The sequence below is a fragment of the Schistocerca nitens genome, chromosome 2, assembly GCF_023898315.1.
Source record: "Schistocerca nitens isolate TAMUIC-IGC-003100 chromosome 2, iqSchNite1.1, whole genome shotgun sequence".
Classification (NCBI taxonomy): domain Eukaryota; kingdom Metazoa; phylum Arthropoda; class Insecta; order Orthoptera; family Acrididae; genus Schistocerca; species Schistocerca nitens.
In genome coordinates, this window is record NC_064615.1 from 352723199 (window position 1) to 352743890 (window position 20692).

General features: G+C 40.0%; 1 protein-coding gene across 2 annotated transcripts in view; it reads left to right on the forward strand.

The window, feature by feature from the left end:
* LOC126236166 (ski oncogene) overlaps window positions 1-20692 on the forward strand; it is a 666701-nt gene that overhangs the window by 636369 nt on the left and 9640 nt on the right. The window contains exons 5-6 of one of the 2 annotated variants that reach the window (XM_049945259.1): window positions 10834-10984; window positions 18867-19078. In XM_049945259.1, coding sequence (XP_049801216.1) covers window positions 10834-10984; window positions 18867-19078 — 363 coding nt within the window. The remainder of the gene's footprint in view (window positions 1-10833; window positions 10985-18866; window positions 19079-20692) is intronic. The other variant, XM_049945260.1, reaches the window with a different exon arrangement.

Sequence of the window (20692 nt, forward strand, 5' to 3'; positions counted from 1 at the left end):
GGCTACAGTGTTGATGACAGACAGCTGGAAACAGTATGTACCATAACATATCTAGGAGTAACTATTCAGCGAGACCTTAAGTGGAATGACCACATAAAACAAATGGTAGGAAAATTAGACACCAGACCTAGATTCATAGCAACAATCTTAAGGAAATGTAGCTCATCATGAAGGAAGTGGCTTACAGGGAGCAGAGAGAGAGAGAGAGAGAGAGAGAGAGAGAGAGAGAGAGAGAGAGATCCAACATCCAACAAAGAATGGCCCATTGTATTATGGAATCGTTTAATTGGTGCGAGAGCATTACAGGTGCATTCAGACTCCAGTGGCAGACATTACAAGAGAGGTGGTGTGCATCACAGAGAGATTTGAGTTCAATATTTCGAGAGAGCCCTTTTCAGGAAGTCTGAAAACATTACTTCCTCCCACATCTCTTGAAATGACCACGATGAGAAAATCTGAGAAATAACAGCTAATACAAGTGTTTATAATGATCACTTCCCCCCACGCAATTTGGGAGTGGAACATACAAGGGAATCAGTTAGTGGTAACAGAAGTACCCTCCACCACACACTTAGGTGGCTTGTGGAGTATATAGGAGTCAAGTAACTCCTTCCATATCATTACACTTAATCATCCAAAAGACCAATGGAACATTAGACTAACACATGTGGACTTCATAAACTCGGAACAAGAATGTTACCTTCCAGCTTAACATATATGTCGGCTACCCTGCAGATAAGTATGCTACCACAATCGCTGACTTCACTAATTGTGAACCAAATAGTCACATCAGAGCTAACCTAGAACTAGGGCTACACTTCAGATTAATCTGTCATAGATTTATTATTTATGTTTGTCTGTTGCACCAACTTGCAATGAAATGTTACCTTCCAACCTAAACTAGACCTTAGGCACCAACTTAATGCAAAAGTTACCAGCATAGAAATGTGAGTCGCAAAAGCGGAATGTTGTGAAAGCCCATCCACAAAATACAATCAGTTATTTTGTGCCATAAAGACATCTAGTTCATAACTGTTCTTTGGCTACCACATACTAGCCTCCTGTTGGCTGCTTGAAATTTGACATGGAGACATTACCAATATCTGCTCTGTACTGTGAACAAATGCAGTGTGTGGGTAGCCCTTTGTGAAGTTTAGCTGGAAAGATTGATAAAATTTGATTTCCCTCTATATTATTTTTTGGAATGCAAATTGTGGTGGACTTGCCAATGGTGTAGCCTGAGGCGAAAGGTGATATTTTGGTGCTCCCTTGGTGAAGTGATATTGAAGGCTACAATTAACACAATTTGGCTAATACTCATGCCCCCCTGCCCCCTTCCCCTCCCTTATCCATTTGAGTTACCCCAAATAATAGTATCAGAAAAATCTAGTAAATACAATCTAAATCATGACCTACAAGAAATAAACAGAATATCGTAAATGTAGTAACACTGTTCACGTTACGTCGCACTTCACTTAGCGTAGACCGGGACTGTGTTCTAGGCATGCCCGATGTTAACTGACTGGGCACGGCCCGTGCTGCCGGAGTTGTTGTTGTTGTTGTTGTTGTTGTTGTTACGCCGGCAGAGGTCGCGTCCGAATTCTCGCGTGCCCTCTGGTGGACGGGACTCTACTTGCGGCAACTACCGCCCGTGACGCGCCGTGCCAATGTGCGCCTCCCGCGATCTTTCTGGTGGCTACTACACTCCTCCTCCTTCGGGGGGTGAAGCCACTGTGATTCACTGCGTCGGAAGGTGGAGCGTCGGGCAGGAGCGATGACCTCCACATCCATTGGATGGCCGGAGTCGAGGAGAGCTGCCAACCCTCGAGCCGGAACCTTCGAATACGGCTGGAAGTGACCCACACGAAGAGGCCCCCGTCGTCCCCCAGCCGGAGCTCGGGACAGAACAGGTGACAAGCTGTCGAACTCCGGATCCTGTTCCACCTCGGGAGGGGCAAGACCCAGTGGTGGGGATGAAGGGGAAGGGACGACCACAGGTGAACTAGCCCCCTGAGAAACCGGGCCTGCTAGGGGGGCCGGCTCTCGCTGGGGCATCTCGAATGATGGCGATGCCGGTGCTGGAGTTACTGGAGGCTGCCAAGGCTGAGAACCATCGCAGTGCGGCAGAGTCACAGCGGGGAGAGGAGGTAACGTCCCCTGTGAAACCAATACAGGTGCCAGTAATGGGGAAGCCGGTGTCCGAGAGGTCGGAGGGTGGGTGCCCGAACGTGGACGTAGCTGATTTTGGTGACGACGTACCACCCGATCCCCCGCCTGCAAGGTATAGAGCCGGCGGCCATTTTGGCGCAGGACCACCGCCGGTATCCAACGTGGATTGCGACCAAACCCACGGGCCCAGACCGACATTCCCAGTGGAAAGCCTCAACCTGAAGTGGTTGAGGAGCAGCGAACCACATATGGGAATCGGGAATAAGCATCAATGACAATGAGCCAAAAGCCATTGAGAAACGGGCCTGCAAAATCGATGTGAACACGTTCCCATGCTTGGGTTGCCGGCGGCCATGAAGAGAACGCTGCCCTGGGAGATGCTTGTTGGCTCGCACACTGGGAACAGGCGGCCATCAAGTGCTCAATTTCTCTGTCAATACCGGGCCAGTACACATGTCTGCGAGCCAAGGTTTTAGTACGGGAAACACCCCAGTGCCCCGCATGTAATAACGTGAGGACCTCCCTTCGTAAACCAGCAGGAACAACCACGCGAGGAGCTGTATCATCGGTAGCCAGAAGGAGAACTTCCAAAACCGAGAGGCGGTCTCGTAGAAGAAAATAATTACGAAGAGGGTCCGAGGCCCGGCCCGGAGGGCGGGAGGACCACCCCTGCTGAATGAGGCGAACTACTTGCCGGAGAACTGGGTCAGCCGCCGTTTCCCTGGCGACTCTAGAACTAGTGATCGGGAAGCCATCAACTGCTTGGCGGGACGCCACATCCAAATGAAAACAATCTCCTCTCGATCGAACGTAGGATCCGGGCCCACCGGAAGACCGGAAAGAGCGTCGGCGTTGGCATGCTGTCCTGTAGGGCGAAAATGAATGTCAATGGTACTTAGAGAGGAACAAGGCCCAGCGCTGTAGTCTGTGGGCCGCCCTATCCGGAATCTGAGAGGCGGGGCCAAATAACGATATTAACGGCTTATGGTCAGTGATTAACTGAAACTTCGTGCCATACAAGAAAGGGTGAAACTTGGTAACAGCGTAGACAATGGCCAAAGCCTCTTTCCACCTGAGAGTAATGGGCCTGCGCGGGACTAAGCGTTTTAGACGCAAACGCCAGTGGCTGCTCGGAACCATTGCGTTGCGATGGGCCAGGACCGCCCCCACCCCATACTGCGAAGCATCTGTAGCCAGGACCAACGGCTTATGGGGATCAAAAGTAGCCAAACAAGGGGCTGAAGTGAGGAGGCCCTTCAACGAGGTGAACGCTCGCTCGCATGCAGACGACCAATCAAAAGGAACACCCTTGTGCAGAAGGCAGTACAGGGGGGTGAGCTATAGTGGAAGCCCTGGGAATGAACCGGTGGTAATAGGCTATCTTGCCTAAAAAAGCTTGTAACTCTTTCAGCGAAGTGGGCCGACGAAGGTTGACGATACCTTGGACCAAACTTCCTAGTGGCTGGATGCCATGCCGAGATATGGTGTAGCCCACATACTCAATGGCCGGTTGGAAGAAGGTTGACTTATGCAGGTTGCAACGCAAGCCCACAGACCTGAATTTGAGAAAGAGGGTGCGAAGGTTGTGCAAGTGTTCCTTCGTGCTGCGGCCTGTGACAATTATGCCATCCAGGTAATTAATACAATGAGGGATTGTCGACGTGACAAGCTCAAGATAACGCTGGAATATCGCCGGGGCACTGGATATTCCAAAAGCCAACCGCTGGTATTGGTAAAGGCCAAACGGGGTGTTGACGACCGCCAGCCGTTTGGAGTCCTCATCAAGTGGTATCTGATGATAAGCCTCCGAAAGATCGATTTTCGAAAAATATTGGCCACCCGCCACGGCGGAGAACAATTCATCAGCACGAGGCAAAGGATAGGTGTCCACCACCAATTGTGAATTAATGGTGGCCTTGAAATCGCCACAAAGACGTAAGTTTCCCGAGGGCTTCTTGACAATAACGAGGGGCGAAGCCCACTCACTGGAAGAAACGGGAAGAACGACCCCTAGGGCTGTCAGCCGGTCTAGCTCTTCCTTTACCTGAGGGCGGAGAGCCAGGCGGATCTGTCTCGCGCGTAGAAAACGCGGGCGAGCCGACGCCTTCAACGTTAAGTGAGCTTCAAAATCGGAAACACGCCCCAGGCCCTCCTCAAAAATATCTGGAAAGTCTGAGATCAAAGATTCCAGTGAGTGATAGGGAACGTCTTCGGAGACCAACTGTATGGTGTCAGCAATAGAAAAACCGAAAGCTTGAAAGGCATCCAGGCCAAAAAGGTTAGCGGAGTTCGCATCACTGACAATAAAAGTAATAGGCCGAGTGACTGATTTGTAAGTCACGTCGGTAGTGAATTGACCCAGCAGGGGAATGAACTGTTTACCATAACCGCGTAGACGCCGGTAAACTGGCGCCAACGGGGGCGATCCAAGGTCGGAATAAGTTTATGCATTCAACAACGAAACTGCTGCGCCCGTATCTACTTGCAGTTGTAACCGGCGCGACCGAACCGACACCTCGATAAAGAGTTTGCGTGCCGATGCGTCGGGAGCCTGGCCCGATGAAACTTCCTGAATGTCAACGTCCATGTCCTCTGTACGTGCTTCCTTCGATTCTTTCGAGGCTGAGCGGCAAACTTTAGCAATGTGACTTTTATTACATTTGCGACAAACGGCCCAACGCCGGGGGCACTCTGACCGATCATGATGTATATAGCACGACGCACAGGGCGGCAACAGGGGCCGGCGGCCGGAATTCTGTTTACGCGCCGTGCGGGAGCGGCCGTAACGGCCGGATTGTACCGCTCGCACGTCGTCCACCCTGGACACAGTGGACGCGGCCGCGCCGCCCTGAACCTCCGCGACGTCGCACCACGCTTCCAGCTGTTGACCTGCTGCGTGAGAGACTTCATACGAGTGAGCAATGGACAGGACTTCCTCGAGGGAAGGGTCTTTTAACTGCAGGGCCCGTTGCCGGACCTCCCTATCAGGGGCCGAACGAACAATGACGTCGCGTACCATAACGCGGGCATACGACTCTCGCGACTGCTCCGTGACAAAATGACACTTGCGACTAAGACCGTGCAGGGTAGCGGCCCACGCCCGGTAAGACTGATGGGGCTGTTTCTTGCATTGATAGAACTCGACCCTAGCCGCCACAACATGCGTGCGGCGGCGATAATATGAAGACAGCAATGAACACAATGCGTCAAAAGACAAGGACGAGGGTTCCTGCAACGGCGCTAGCTGCTGCAAAACTTGATACAGCGAGGGAGATATCCAAGACAAGAAGAGAGCACGACATACCTCCGCATCGGCAACATGAAACGCCTGGAAATGCTGCCGAAGGCGATGTTCATATGCGTCCCAATCCTCCGCCGTCTCGTCATACGGGGGAAAGGGAGGAGGGAACTGCGCCGGAGCAGACGGCGTGGAGAGCAATGCCGGAAGCACTTGTTTCATGGTGGCCATGAGCTCCGTCTGCTGCGCCACCAAAACCCGTACCAAATCCTCCATGCCGTGGAGAAGCTGCGAAACCGGAACGACGACGCAACACGCGAAAGAACGACCCTACTCGTCGCCAATTGTGTAGTAACACTGTTCACGTTACGTCGCACTTCACTTAGCGTAGACCGGGACTGTGTTCTAGGCATGCCCGATGTTGACTGACTGGGCACGGCCCGTGCTGCTGGAGTTGTTGTTGTTGTTCTTGTTGTTACGCCGGCAGAGGTCGCGTCCGAATTCTCGCGTGCCCTCTGGTGGACGGGACTCTACTTGCGGCAACTACCGCCCGTGACGCGCCGTGCCAATGTGCGCCTCCCGCGATCTTTCTGGTGGCTACTACAGCAAACAAAATATATGACCAACATTTACAACTGATATATATAAAGAAAAATATCCCAGACACCATCATAGGTAACACACTACATCACAATTCAAAGAATATAACTGATGGGTTGTATTGTCACTAGTGCCCCATTTCCACATAATGTAGATGGATATTTGTACAGTCACTCATTTTCCTGAACTTGGCTTAATGTGATAGTGCTTTGCCCTGATATACTGGTTATAATGGTAAACAGATCTGAAGCATCGCCCGAGGTCAGATTTAAGATAGATGGGAAGCTGATAATTTGGTTGAGATCTGGCAGAGCCCCCAACCCCACCTCCTTCCGATCCCATCCCAATTTTCTTCTTAGTGGGTACCCCAGCAATGAATTTATTAAAAGAAGGTGGCATTTTCCACTTTTTATTTATTTATTCATGTCTAGTTTCAACCTTCTAAGCTATTCTCAAGTGAAATTGTGGTTCTGTACAAAATAAATTATATTATCTCTCAAAATAGAACTATAATGATGTGGATGTGAACATATTTCAAATACCTTTAGTATACAAATTTTGATGTTTCCAAAGGTATTATATTGAAGGAAGAGTAAAGCTAAGCATGAAATAATAATTTCAAATACTGTGACTGTATATTTATGTGTGCAGTTGAGGAAAGTTAATAACTGTAAGAAATAAAATAGTAAGGAAAAGAAAAGAAACATAAATATTAAAATATATGGGGAGGTGAGATTAAAATTTAAATTTCATTTTATTGTGTACACTTATGCTATTGTCCATTAGCAGAATGAGAGGATATAAAATGTAGACTGGCAATGGGAAGGAAAGCGTTTCTGAAGAAGAGAAATTTGTTAACATCGAGTGTAGATTTAAGTGTCAGGAAGTCATTTTTGAAATTATTTGTATGGAGTGTAGCCATGTATGGAAGTGAAAGCTGGACGATAAATAGTTTAGGCAAGAAGAGAATAGAAGCTTTCGAAATGTGGTGCTACAGAAGAATGCTGAAGATTAGATGGGTAGATCACATAACTAATGAGGAGGTGCTGAATAGGATTGGGGAGAAGAGAAGTTTGTGGCACAACTTGACTAGAAGAAGGGATCGGTTGGTAGGACATGTTCTGAGGTATCAAGGGATCACCAATTTAGTATTGGAGGGCAGTGTGGAGGGTAAAAATCGTAGAGGGAGACCAAGAGATGAATACAGCAAGCAGATTCAGAAGGATGTAGGTTGCAGTAGGTACTGGGAGATGAAGAAGCTTGCACAGGATATAGTAGCACGGAGAGCTGCATCAAACCAGTCTCTGGACTGAAGACCACAACAACAACAACAACAACAGTAACAAGAATGTCCAAGCCCAAAACACAGTTCACCTGGATGTTCCAATACTGTACTTAAAATACTTGTGATTGGATGATACTGTAGACCATTTAGTAGTAATGTAGTGCTAACTAATAGTAGTGTCATTTATAGTGTCACTTATCAAAGATGATGGGTTGCTTCTTATTCTTAACACTTGCCTGTAATTTTGCAATACAATCTGTATTGTTAATTGAATTCTTGCCTAATGTCACTGATTACTAAAAGATGTACTTAAAACTATTGCAACATTGAAGATACATCTAATTCGCAATACATTTCTACCGAAAATTACACTTCATGGTTCTGAAGGTAAATATTGAATCTGTCAGTACTACCTGTCATCATTGATCAACTAAACCACCAAAATGTCAGATAAAACCATTTACAGATATCCAATTTACTTCAAATACACACCACAATGAGGATTATTGTTCTTTTCATGACATCATATTCATTGGCTTTACCAATTCGCAACTGAACCTTGCATAACCCTAACTAGACCTCAGACTACAACACAGCTCACTGACACCACAACACACAGTCCAAAAAGCAAAATAAATGTTGTCAGTGTTCTGTTTCACCTCTGTTCACACAAAAATGACATGATATGTCATTTATCATTACATCATTGGTCAGAGCCAATGTTTGGTATCAGTAGGTCCTGGTTTCACAAGACTAACGCACATGTCATGTTGCTTAAACATGTTGTTTACAACAGTAAATTTGTTGTAATTTTTATATCATTTACAAATTGAAATTTAAATCACTAAATTAACACACAAATTTCTAAATATATATTACTTAGCTAAGCACTATGCCTCAGTATGGCCTTGAACATTTAATGAAGAACACTCTGCAGGACCACTTTATTTTACACATCCGCTTGGCACCACTCCCATGACAGCCATCTAAAGTTGGCTTTCTCAGTGTTTTGAACAGTGCACAGCGTGGAATGATCATTAGATCAATTAATGTTTTGAGGCACATAAGGACAGATAATTCAGGGATACACTATTTTAACATACCCCATGCAGATCGTTATTAGACATGAAACTTTATATACATTTTAGAAAAAAAGGTATGTATTTATGGGGTGAGGATTGGAAGGGGGTAGGGGTGGGGGGAGGGCAGTATTTGCATCATAGCTTTGGAAGACCTGGAACAATTTCATCCATGTTGGATACAAATGTGTCATAGTAGAGGAGAATTGATTTGTGGTAAGACCACTTTAATATCCTTATTTGTGTGAGTGATATGAGTAACTTTGGAATACCCATAGCATCTTTGACAAAACTAGGCATGTGTTTGATTTACCATATCTGGAAAACATATTAGTGTAGTATTTCTGGCACACTTAGGTGAGTTGTGACGGAGAAGAGGGTGAAATACGAAAATAAAACAAACAATATTAGTATCTAATCAACAGTTAGCGTTTCTAGGCTCTGTGGGAACACTGCAGATAACTGTTAACTCCTAGAGATAGGAGAAGCTGTAGAAATGGGTCTCATGTTAAGAAAACTATGGAATACTTCACATTTGTCAAAATATCTGGGCTGTTGTGCCACAGTCGATGTTTCTCCAAGAAATTCATTTGACCACAACATAACAACCCAGAATGTTTCATTAAGTTCAACATTTCTGGACATGAAAGTTAACATTTTGCATGTTGGAATACTTCTAACAGTTTCAGCCAAAGCTGGTACGAATAAAACTTGTTACATGGGGGAGGGATGAGATTAAGATTTCATAAATGGTATCAAGAAAGAATAAATGGGAAGAAAACTTGCCCCCAGATATTCCTTAGTTTTTCTCTTTTGATTTTTCTGTGTCCATTCAACACTCTACATTCCCCAGAGCCATTTCTCTCTTACCCTAAATGAAGAACGCACTGCTCTCTGAACCTTGAGTCTGACATTTTGTGCATATGTTTTGATCTGCTGCTATCTGTGTTTATTCACTGAAATGTAATAGTAAAATGTATTTAAATTTCTGAAGTGTGACAATGGAAGCTAACAAATATTTTAAATCTTTTAACATGAAAGATTCAGACTCTAGAGAGCCTGAAACGAAACTATTTTTCCATCAGGAACAGATTACTTTAACCATTACACAATGATTGTTGACCCATGTTCTGTAAATTTATGTTAATTACAAAAAACATGGTGATGGTGCTACATGTATTATCAACATTAAAAGCCGAGACAATAGTTACATTGTAAATACAAGCTTTGTATTTATGGTATAATTTTTTTCCCAAGTAGACATATAAATAGAGGGAAAAATACTTCCATAAAAAGCTGTTAAAATTGTAATTAGAATTTTCAACATTTTAACCAATTTACCACCAATTTAAAGGTTTTACAGTTAATTTGTATTTTATTTACAGTTGCTGTACATCAAAGAGTGAAGAAAGTTGACTGTCTCTCTTTGCATGATAGGTATTTATTTGAAATACCTTGAGAGTTATTGTGAAAAGGAATAATGTAAATAAAAGATTTTTTGAGGATTATCATCTTAAAACTTGGAGAAAATGTGGTGTTAAAACTTTGTGTTTTCCGTAGTATGGTATTGCTAAGGTGAATGCTGAGATTGTTTCTCTTATTAGGCCATTGTTGACTTCCTGCCCTATTCTCACCTTCTTTTTCTTCTCTGTTAACGTTTTATACAGGTATATACTATGATGTGATAAATCATGGGTTCCTCCCAATATCACGTCAAACCACCTTTTTCCTGGCATAGTGCAACAGTTCGACATGTCATGCACTCAAGAAGTTGTTGGAAGTTCCCTGCAGAAATATTGGGCTATGCTGCCTCTATAGCCTCGCGAAAGTGTTGCCAGTGGAGGATTTTGTGCACTAACTGACCTCAATTATGTCTCATAAATGTATGCAATGTGGTACTTGCGGCGCTCTCTTGAAACTGTTGATCTTGGAATATTGAATTAACTAATGATTTCTGAAATGGAATGTCCCATGCATCTAGCTCCAAGTACTATTCCACATTCAAACTTTGTTAATTCCTGTTGTGTGGCTGTTAATTCCTGTTGTGTGGCTGTGATCACGTTGAAAACCTTTTGACACGAGTCACCAGATTACAACTGACCGCTCCACGAATGCACTGCCCTTTTATACCTTATGTAGCCAATACAGGTACTGTGGCCATCTTTATATGCTTATATCGCTATCCCATGACATTTCTCACCTTAGTGTATTAATTAATACTGCAATGCACTTGCCACCTCAGTGTATTAATACTGCAATGCACTTGGTGTGTTGTATGCTGCTGTACTGAACGGTCTTTGGACAAATAAACAAACAAAATTAAGTCAGTTATCATTATTTCACCACATCTCAGTAATGAGACTGAATGGTGTGAAGTTAGAAATATGCTACTATTTTATGCTAAAAACGTTTCATTAATTATAGAGAAGGTGACCAATAAATGCAAATAACTTTTTGTTTAGGTGAAAATGGAAGCTGTAAGTGATGAGCTGCATGAAAAGCAGTCTGCTATAATAGTGCAACCCAATCCTGTGCCTGGCCACAATCTGCAGCTACACTATAATCCTGAGATTGAACTGTCAACTGACACAGATGATAGCTTATCTGATGCAGGTGTGTATGGATTTTTATTTGATGTTTTATAACTGTCCTGCTTCATGTTTATGTGGCATTGTTTCAAATTCAAGAAATTACTTCTATATCTGTTGTAGAGAATTTAATTTGCCATCTCAATACATGAAATCTATATGAATAAATGAAATTTAAACTCTTCCAAAATTTAAACCCAGTGGGATAATCTGGTTTGTGACAAGGTGGCTTTCTCAAGTGTTTGGGAGAAAGGGGTAAGGGGGAGAACCATATAACTGCAGTAGTGATAGAAACAATCATCTCTTGTGAGACTGTTGGTAACGAAATTACAAAGTGTGGGAGGCACAACCAATTTGCCTAACTAGCCTGGGATTTAGAAAAGTTATCCATTTTCATCACTTAGTTTTCCTCATCCTATTTCTTTTCTTTACCATTAAAAGAAACCTTTTAGTCAAATATCCAGATACAGTATCATCTTTCACTTGTTTGTCTGCTCTTGATATGCAGTGTTATTAATTTTAGGCTTTGTCTGCATTTTTCAGATTTTGAGATAGTTATCAAATTCTGGTGTACTTTAGACGCTCCTTATATTTGTGTTTCCATGTTCACATTAAATTTGAACATACCTATCAAAACACTGCTTTGTTAAAAAGAGAAAGTTAAAAAACAATTAATGAAATTATAAAAAATAGGATTGTATATCTGCAAAATGTTTTGCAAGCACTCAGTATGTTACTGTCAAGTAACCAATTGGAGTGGTCATAATCACTTGAAGAAGCTTATTTTCCAGACTTTTATAGACCTGTACAGAAGTAAAACAACTCTTTAAAAATGGCTCCGAAGAAGATACAGGAAATTACCAACCAGTTTCCCTTCTTCTTGTCTTTTCTGAATTCTCTGGAATGATTGGAGCAATCCAAATTCAATATTTCACACACATTTAATGTAATCTCAAAAAATCAGTTTGGCTTCCAAAAAACAAAAGTACAGTTTGTGCAAGTAATGAATTTGTGAACAGTTAGTTCCACACTAGACAATATCAAAATGCTGCAGGAACTTCTGACTTGCCCAAAATGTTTGACTGTGTGAACCACCCCTTACTAGTATATAAAATGAAAAAAAAAATAGAATTATGTAGTGCCTTAGTGGTGAGAGTCATATTTGACAGAGAGAAAGCAAAAAGTTCTCACAACACGAAGAGAAAGAAAGTAGTGCTCAAAGTGGTGAACTGTTTCAGAGGGGGTATCATAAGGCTCAAATCTGTGTCCAATCCTTTCTTTTTTTATGTAAATGGTTTACCTAAAATTGTTTTATTTGCTGATGACACCAGAATACTGGTAGAAAATACAAGCATGGAAGACATTGCTGAAAATGCCATAAAAACTCTATAAAAGCTAGGTATCTGGTTTCATGTACATGGCCTAAAACTAAATATTTCAAAAATGCAACTGATGCAGTTTAAGACGAAAGTATAAACTAAATTATTCAAATCATGCCCTGGAACCAAACAAAGCAGAACCTATTAATTTCTTAGGAATGCAACTGGATGGAAATGTCATGGTTCTCACACAGACTATCTAAAAAATAAACTAAATAGCCTGGCATTTGCGATGCAGTCTTAGCCAACATTACTGATAAAGATACAAACAGTGTACAGTAGTTACCTTGAGGCATAAGTGAGATAGGGTAATGTCTTGCATCTATATCTGTATGCTACACTTGTGTACATCTGTTCTTCAGGGAGAAGAAATAAAGACTTTGAGGTTTATTGATGACATTATATTTCTGTCAGAAACAGCAAAGGGCTTGGAAGAGCAGTTGAACGGAATGGACAGTATCTTGAAAGGAGGATATAAGATGAAAACCAACAAAAACAAAACAAGGATAATGGAATGTAGTTGAATTAAATCAGGTGATGCTGAGGGAGTTAATTAGGAAATGAAACACTTAAATTAGTAGATGACCGATGATGGTCGAAGTAGGAAGGATATAAAATGTAGACTGGCAATGGCAAGAAAAGCATTTTTGAAGAAGTGAAATTTGTCAGCATTGAGTATAGATTTAAGTGTTAGGAAGCATTTTCTGAAGGTATTTGTCTGAAGTGTAGCCTCGTATGGAAGTGAAACATGGATGATAAACAATTTAGATAAAAAGAGAATAGCAGCTTTTGAAATGCAGTGCTACGGAAGAATGCTGAAGATTAGGTGGGTCGGTCACATAACTAATCAGGTAGTACTGAATAGAATTGGGGAGAGAAGGAATTTGTGGCACAACGTGACCAAAAGATGGGATCTGTTGATAGGACACATTCTGTGACTTCAAGGGATCACCAATTTTGTATAGGAGGGAAGTGTTTTTGATAAAAATTGTATAGGGAGACTAAGTGCAAGAGATGAGTACTGTAAGCAGATTCAGAAAGGTGTAGGTTGCAGTAGTTATTCGGAGATGAAGAGGCTTGCACAGAATAGAGTATCATGGACAGCTGCATCAGACTGGTCTTTGGACTGAAGACCACAACTACTACTACTCTGCAAACCACTGTGAAGTGAATGGTAGTGGATACATCCCATTGTACTAGTCACTGGGGTTTCTTCCCATTCCATTCCGATATGGGGAGCGCATGAACAATTATTGTTTGAATGTGTCTGTGTGTGCTGTAGTGTTTCTAATCTTGTCCTTATGATCCCAATGTGAGTGATCATAGGAGTTTGTTGTATATTCCTACAGTCATCATTATAGCTGTTCTTGAAGCTTTGTTGGTAGACTTTCTCAGGAATGTTCATGATAGTTTTCTAGAGTCTGCCAGTTCAGTTCAGTTTCTTCAGTATCTATGGGATGCTTTTCTGTGCATTACACAAACCTGTGACACTCATACTGCCCTTCTCTGTATATGTTCAATATCCCAAGTTACTCCTATTTGGTATGGGTCCCACATACTTGAGCAATATTCTAGAATGGGTCACATGAGTGATTTGAAAGCAGTCTCCTTTGTAGATTCATTGTACTTCCCCAATATTCTACCAATAAACCAGTCTACCACCCTGCTTTACCCATGACTGAGCCTTTGTGATCGTTCTGTTTCATATCCCCACAAAGTGATACACTCTCGTATTTTTGTGAGTTGGTAGATTCCAACAGTGACTTATTGAATTACAGTCATAGGATACTACAGTTTTTTCGTTTTGTGAAGTGCACAGTTATACATTTTTGAACATTTAAAGCAAATTGCCAATCTTTGCAACACTTTGAAATCTTATCAAGATCTGACTGAATATTTATTCAGCTTCTTTCATTATAGATAATTTCATTATCTACAAAAAGTGTGACATTACTCTTAATATTGTCTGTAAGTCATGAATACACAACATGAACATTAAGAACTGGTTTGTTTTGGAAATCAGCCTTATGCAAACACAAATTAGTTTATTTTTATATTTACCAGACCTGTTTCAACACAAATGTGCCATCTTTCGATATTGTCTGGGTAAATATAAAAATAAACTAATTTGTGTCTGCATAAGGCTGATTTCCAAAACAACCCAGTTTTTAAATTGCAAACACAGAAGAATGAAAAGAGGAGCTTCAAACCTTAGTAAAATGAGTGTGAACGTTAAGGGACCCAAAACATTTCCCTGGGGCACATCTGAAGTTACTTCTAGTCTGATAAGGTTCTCCATCCAAAATAGCAAGCTTCGCCCTGCCCGTCAAAAAGTTCTCAGTCCAGTCACAAATTCTGAGGAAATGCTAGAAACTTGACAACACTGTTAACTTTGCAGAAAAAAATGTAAGAAACTTGCAGTGTAATGCCAAGATAATTTTGCTGGCCACTTTTGAGAGACCAAACAGTCTAAGTGTTACCTCATCGTATTTACTTGAAACAATGTTTTTTACAAGTAATGATCATGAACTGTTCACTCCAAATAACTTCTGGGTCAGGTGTTAAACTCGAAACAAGAGTTTCATGCTTCCTACACACAGACTGTCTTTTCAAGCAGACTTCACAATATATGGGTAAACTAAACAACACAAATATTCAAAAAATTGAAACTGTGTCAAAAAGAAAAGCATATAGCCCTCTGATACAGAAATGCTATACTCTGTTGATATTTGTTTTAATATTGACAATTTGGGCAGGATAAAATACATGCATAATTTGTGGTTGTAATAAATATTGTATTCAATGTATACTCAATAGTCATAAGTTGATGAGTTGCCTGTAAACTAAGTCAATGGTTTAACATTCATGTTATGAGACAAATTCTGATTCTGATACAAAGGTAGGTAGAAAGCAGTGCGAAGTCATTCATTAACTTATGGCATTGTCCTGAACCCATGACTGAACTTGGCTATGTTGCCATGATGCTGGACTAGTGAGTGCATGGTATTACTTAAAGTGCTTTATCCATCTATAGCCTGCATGAGCTGTTTGAGGAAGTTGTGTCTTCTGTAAGAATAAAAAAGTTAATTACTTTTAAAAAACAAAACATATTCTCCACAGGGCAAAAAATATATAGATAGTTGGTGTTATAGCCTTCATTCCATATCTAATACAGAGTTAATTATATAAGTATTCCACTTTTTTGGTCAGATTCGCACACTAAATTACACATTCATCCTCATTTCAAAGATAAATTTTCTAAATATGTAAGTTTGATTACACTTTGTGTTCAGAGCTGGATTTCAGAACATCATTTTTGTTTTCTTAATATTCTGTATTGAATGACATTTTATGTGTGCCATTTAGATCTAATTTGGATTTGTTTGAATCTTTTACCTTTATTTGGCATTGTTTTTATGTGACCTGTTTTGTTCCACACTACATCGAATATCATGTACCTCCCAAGCCAGAATAAAAATTATTTCATTGTTTGACCATGGAAAACTCCATGCATATTTGTTTGGATTGATTTTTTGTTATAGAAACACCACTGTAACTTAGTCTGTCGCATAGGAATAATGATGGTTTTGCTTTCTTTTTTTTTTTTTTTTTTGTTCTTAAGAAGCCACCAATCTTTCTGTTCCACTTGTCTTCTTTCGTAACATAAATTTTCCTGTTGTTTCAGTTACTTGAAGTCTTTTTTTGTATTTGGTGTTCATTTTCTTGCTTACCTCCCCTCTACAGCTTTTTATAATTTATTTATATTTGTGTGTTGGACTTCGAAGCCATTTTTTGTACTCCTTCATGTATTCAAAGTTTTATTTTATACATAATTTGCTGTTGTTACTTTTGACATTGGTAATTTGTGATTATGTCATTCCGACTCAGACCTGTTTACTGTCGAGTTGGTCTTTTACTTCTCCCTTCTGTAATATAATCTGTCATGGCATGTGGAAGATAGTGTTTTATGGTTTATGGTTAAGATAATGTGCAAATTGAATTAAAACCTATAGGCTTAAGAATCCACTCAGATGGGAGCAGATGCACTGTTAGTTCTTGCAAGAGATTGACATTCATTGAAAAGTGCTGAACATTACAGAATTAAACAAATTATTGGTGTTCAAAGCTGTAGTCCTCATCATTATACAACAAAAAAAAAATCTAATTCTTAAGAGCTTGTTTACTGTGGTTGATTTGATGCTAAGAAGACAAAATATAAGAAAGAAAAAACTAATTTACTACGGGCAGGTTATTTGTAAGGATATCATCTTAAAGTTTTTCTCAACTATTGTTGCAGCTGAAGAAACTTTTTGTATGTAATATTGTTATTTACAAAAAATTCCAGGGCAGAAATAAATTTGTTCTTTTCATGAGCTGTTGTTTTCTTTGTTAGAGCTTAAAATTTTGCTGTTATTAAAAAGGCAGAATCTACATTTGCAATATCTTTTCCTCTCCTCAGCACTCTTTGGTCCTTCATACTCTTCTGCTCTCTATTTTTACTGTACAGAACAGCCAAAATCTTTCTCAGACTGTGCACTTTGAAGGCTGTAGCCTTACCCACAGAACTGACATTGATGTTTAATCGTAAAACATCAGTTATCCATATAACATGACTGCGGTGGTACACAATAATTTTGGGTAATCTACAAACAGTTAGATCTCTTTGAGGAAAACACTAATATAATTCAGAATGTATAGGAGCAGACAATTTATCTCCTTCTTTTAACACAGTGGACACTTCAGTTTTTAAGCTAATATTTGGGTTAAGTACAACCATACCTATGTCAGATTGGCGACTAATGTATTGGCCATCAACTTCTCATAATTTCATTTTTTTACATTTCATGGCTTCCCACATCACTGCTTATTAGTCTGCTACTGTCATCCTAATATCTCCACAGGAACACATTTCTGTCTATTACCATGTTGTTCAGTAAACTAGTTGGACTGCCATGGTTTGATAGACACACATTATTAAAATTGAAGTAGTAGAGTTAGAACACATACTTATGTGGAAGTGATCTTCCTTTTCTTATCTCATTGAATGAAAAATTAATATTTATCCTTTAAATAATGGATTCATGGAATGTTAACATAAATATGCCATAGTTTACATTTATAAAAATTTCTTCAGTATTGCCAAATAGATTCAAGTATCTTTTTGTCTGTCTTCTGTGGAATGTCAAATTTTAAAATATTAGCTTTAGAGCTATGTTTGATGTAAATGAAGTTGATCTGACACTAGTTAGTGGTATGTTGCCAAATCATTTAACACCAAACCTGCTTTCAAAGCAATACTCACACACTTATATTGCACAAAATAAAACTAAATTCCTGTTCTTTTTACAGAAGGCACATGAAAATAGAAAGCCTCTTCGGGCTACCTATCAAAAAGGATGAAAGTGTGGGACAGATTGTAAACTATTATGTCAGAAGAAAAGTTGATTAATGATAAAGAAAGCCATGATTTTTGTATTTTGTAAACACAATGCTTGTTGTAACTGAATAAGAGAACTTTGATCTCATTTACTCTTACAAAGTGGGCAACAGGGAAGTTAAAGTAGATTTCAATATTTACTACACACAGATAATGTATTAGCTTCATTTTGCACTCCAGTATCTGGGATGCCCCAGCCAAAAAACTGATGACAGAAAATCTGTGTTTCTAAAATAGTTCTGTTCTTCCACACCAAAGTGCTTCAAGAAGGGGTAGTAGGAACCCTTCGTTGTAAAAATACGTCATGCAAAGTTAAATTTGCAAATATTGCAAATTTTTGGTGTTTGTCAGTATCATTTTTAAATTCAGCTCTAGAAGAAGGAACCACCTCTAGAAGCTTCTCTCTGTCATTTATTCAGAGTTATAAAACATGACAAAAAATACGAAAACTTGGAGAAAGTAGAACCAGTTTTACTGTTCACAACTGTGAACTGCTACTTGTTGTTAAAAAGAATAATGCAAGAGAATTTGCTTCCAGTTTTAATCTTAAATTATTTTGTACACAAACTAGTAGATTTATTAATAGATATTTGCTGTCAAGAAAGGCATAGATTATGTTCGATTTGCTTTTCATTAAATTTGTCTCTTAAAGCTGTAATGGCACATAGGATACCAGATGTATCAGAGATAATGGGAACCTTTAGGATTGTTACATGGGTACATTTTTAGTTGCTGTTGTGGCACTGGGACAAATTGAATCATAATGTGTAAAGCAAGTATCTTTCATTTCACTTATTTTTCACTGTTCATTTATTACCATTGTAAACTCAAAAGCGAGAACACATACTTAACATTTCGTGTGAATCATATCATTAATTTTGAAAAATAACCATAAAGTTTATTACATTACTTGATCGGCAGAAGAAATACAGAAATGGAAACCATTTTTTCCTTGGAAAGAAAGTACAAATGAAGTGAATGCAGGGGCAAGGTACTTTTCCTCTCTTACATATCTCACAACCAGAACAAAGACTTGTTGAAAGGAAGTTTAGCTTCGTGTTTGGTCCTATGCCGCGTATTTTTGCTTACAGCCTCACTGGCCAGGGCAAACAAGGATTGTGTGGCAGAGGCGTTGGAAGCCGTATCCGATGACCTAACAGAGGACCAGCGCAGTCGTGTTGCGAGGGTTGTGGGTCGCATGGCTGAGTCAATGGAGCGGCTGAGGTCCCACAACCGACTGCTGGAGAAGGAAAATGGGCTGCTGAAGCAGATCCGAATACTGCAGAGGCACAGCACACCCGCGGTTAGTCTCATTTTCGTCTTTGCTCATGTCACAAGAGTGTAATGAGAACTTTACCACAGTTATTGAAACTGCAGTTTCAGAATTTTGATGGCCTAGCCAAAGTACAAAGGAAACAAACTTTGTCCTCTCTCACCTAGTAGATGGTATAGTGATGAAATGAGTAAATACAAAATGAAAAGCACATGAAAATAAAAATAAAATGGAAACTGATGAGCTCTGGAGAATGCTTACTCCTTTAGCACCTGCAGGTTCTTCATCCTTTAGTACATTATTTCTTCTTTGTCTTGTTAGTTCCTTGCTTTTCCAAGACATATAGTGCCAAAACGTATCCTGGTATAAAATATTTTTATAATAGTCATGGACAATCTAAGCTTTAAGTGTAGGCATGTTTATGCATGTTCATTGAGTAGTTGCTATTATTCATTTGACATATCAGTTACAAGGTATTGGTTCCCCATCAAACTTTGCTTGTGGTGAGTGATCCCATTATAGGAATCTTTGTTATATGTGAAACCTTCAACATTATGCAGACTAAAATACTATGGAACAGATAGTCTGTTGATACTGTTTTTCCTGGCTCTTCAGTTTTGTTACAGTGTAAATACTGTTTAATATTGTGTCTAAACAGTGATGGATACATTTGCATTGTGATGTATGTGGACTCCACTGATTTCCATGCATTTTAGCTTGTTTTTTGTATGCAAGTGAGGAGCCATTGTCTCCCATACTGTATGCACTGACTTCAACTGAAATATGCACTCCCACAAGACTCTCACGAACTCATATGTGAACTAATGGGAAATAAATAAAAATAGCTTCTCTCTCTCTCTCTCTTGCCCAGTTGTCATTTATCTGTCTTATGTAAATTCTTCTCCCGTGTTCTGTCTTGTCAACATTACACTGTTCATAGGAATTTTTGAGAACCATACTTGTTACCCTGCAGATTATCCACAGTTCGTATTTTAAATACAAATTTCTTGTCTCTAATCTTACATTTTACGTGTGTTGCTCTGCCAGTCTGCTATGACTTGCCCTTGTCAAATACATATTTTGCATTTATATGGCACAAGTTGGAGATTGGTGAGCAAGCTAGAGACTAAATTATTGATGATTCTGCCTTGCAGATATGCACACCTGAGATATTCCATCATTTCTCACCAACATATTATTTTTGTTTTATATGCTTCGTACATGAAACTGTCTTCCATTTCTTCCTTTAATTTCTATTATTTTGTTCATTCGATACATTTTTATTTCTCGCAAATGAATAATTATAAGTGCACAAATAAATAACCTAAAAGCTGAAAAAAGTAAAGATACCAACCATTTGGCATCTTGTGATCAATAAATGCTTCCTGTAAATGTTTCTGTGGCGTAGCGGTTAACTGCGTGTCACATTCCTCTGTCATATACCTACCCACCATTGAGTTATCACCATAGTCTTTTCTTACTACTTGGAATCGTTGCTACTTGTCTCACCAACCTCTCTTTACACTAGTTTGATACTGACATTCGTATACCGACATTCATATTTCCCTGTCTTGTGTAAACTTATCATCTCTGTGCAGATATTACACCCAAAATCTATATAATCCCCTTTCCCTATTTTAATCT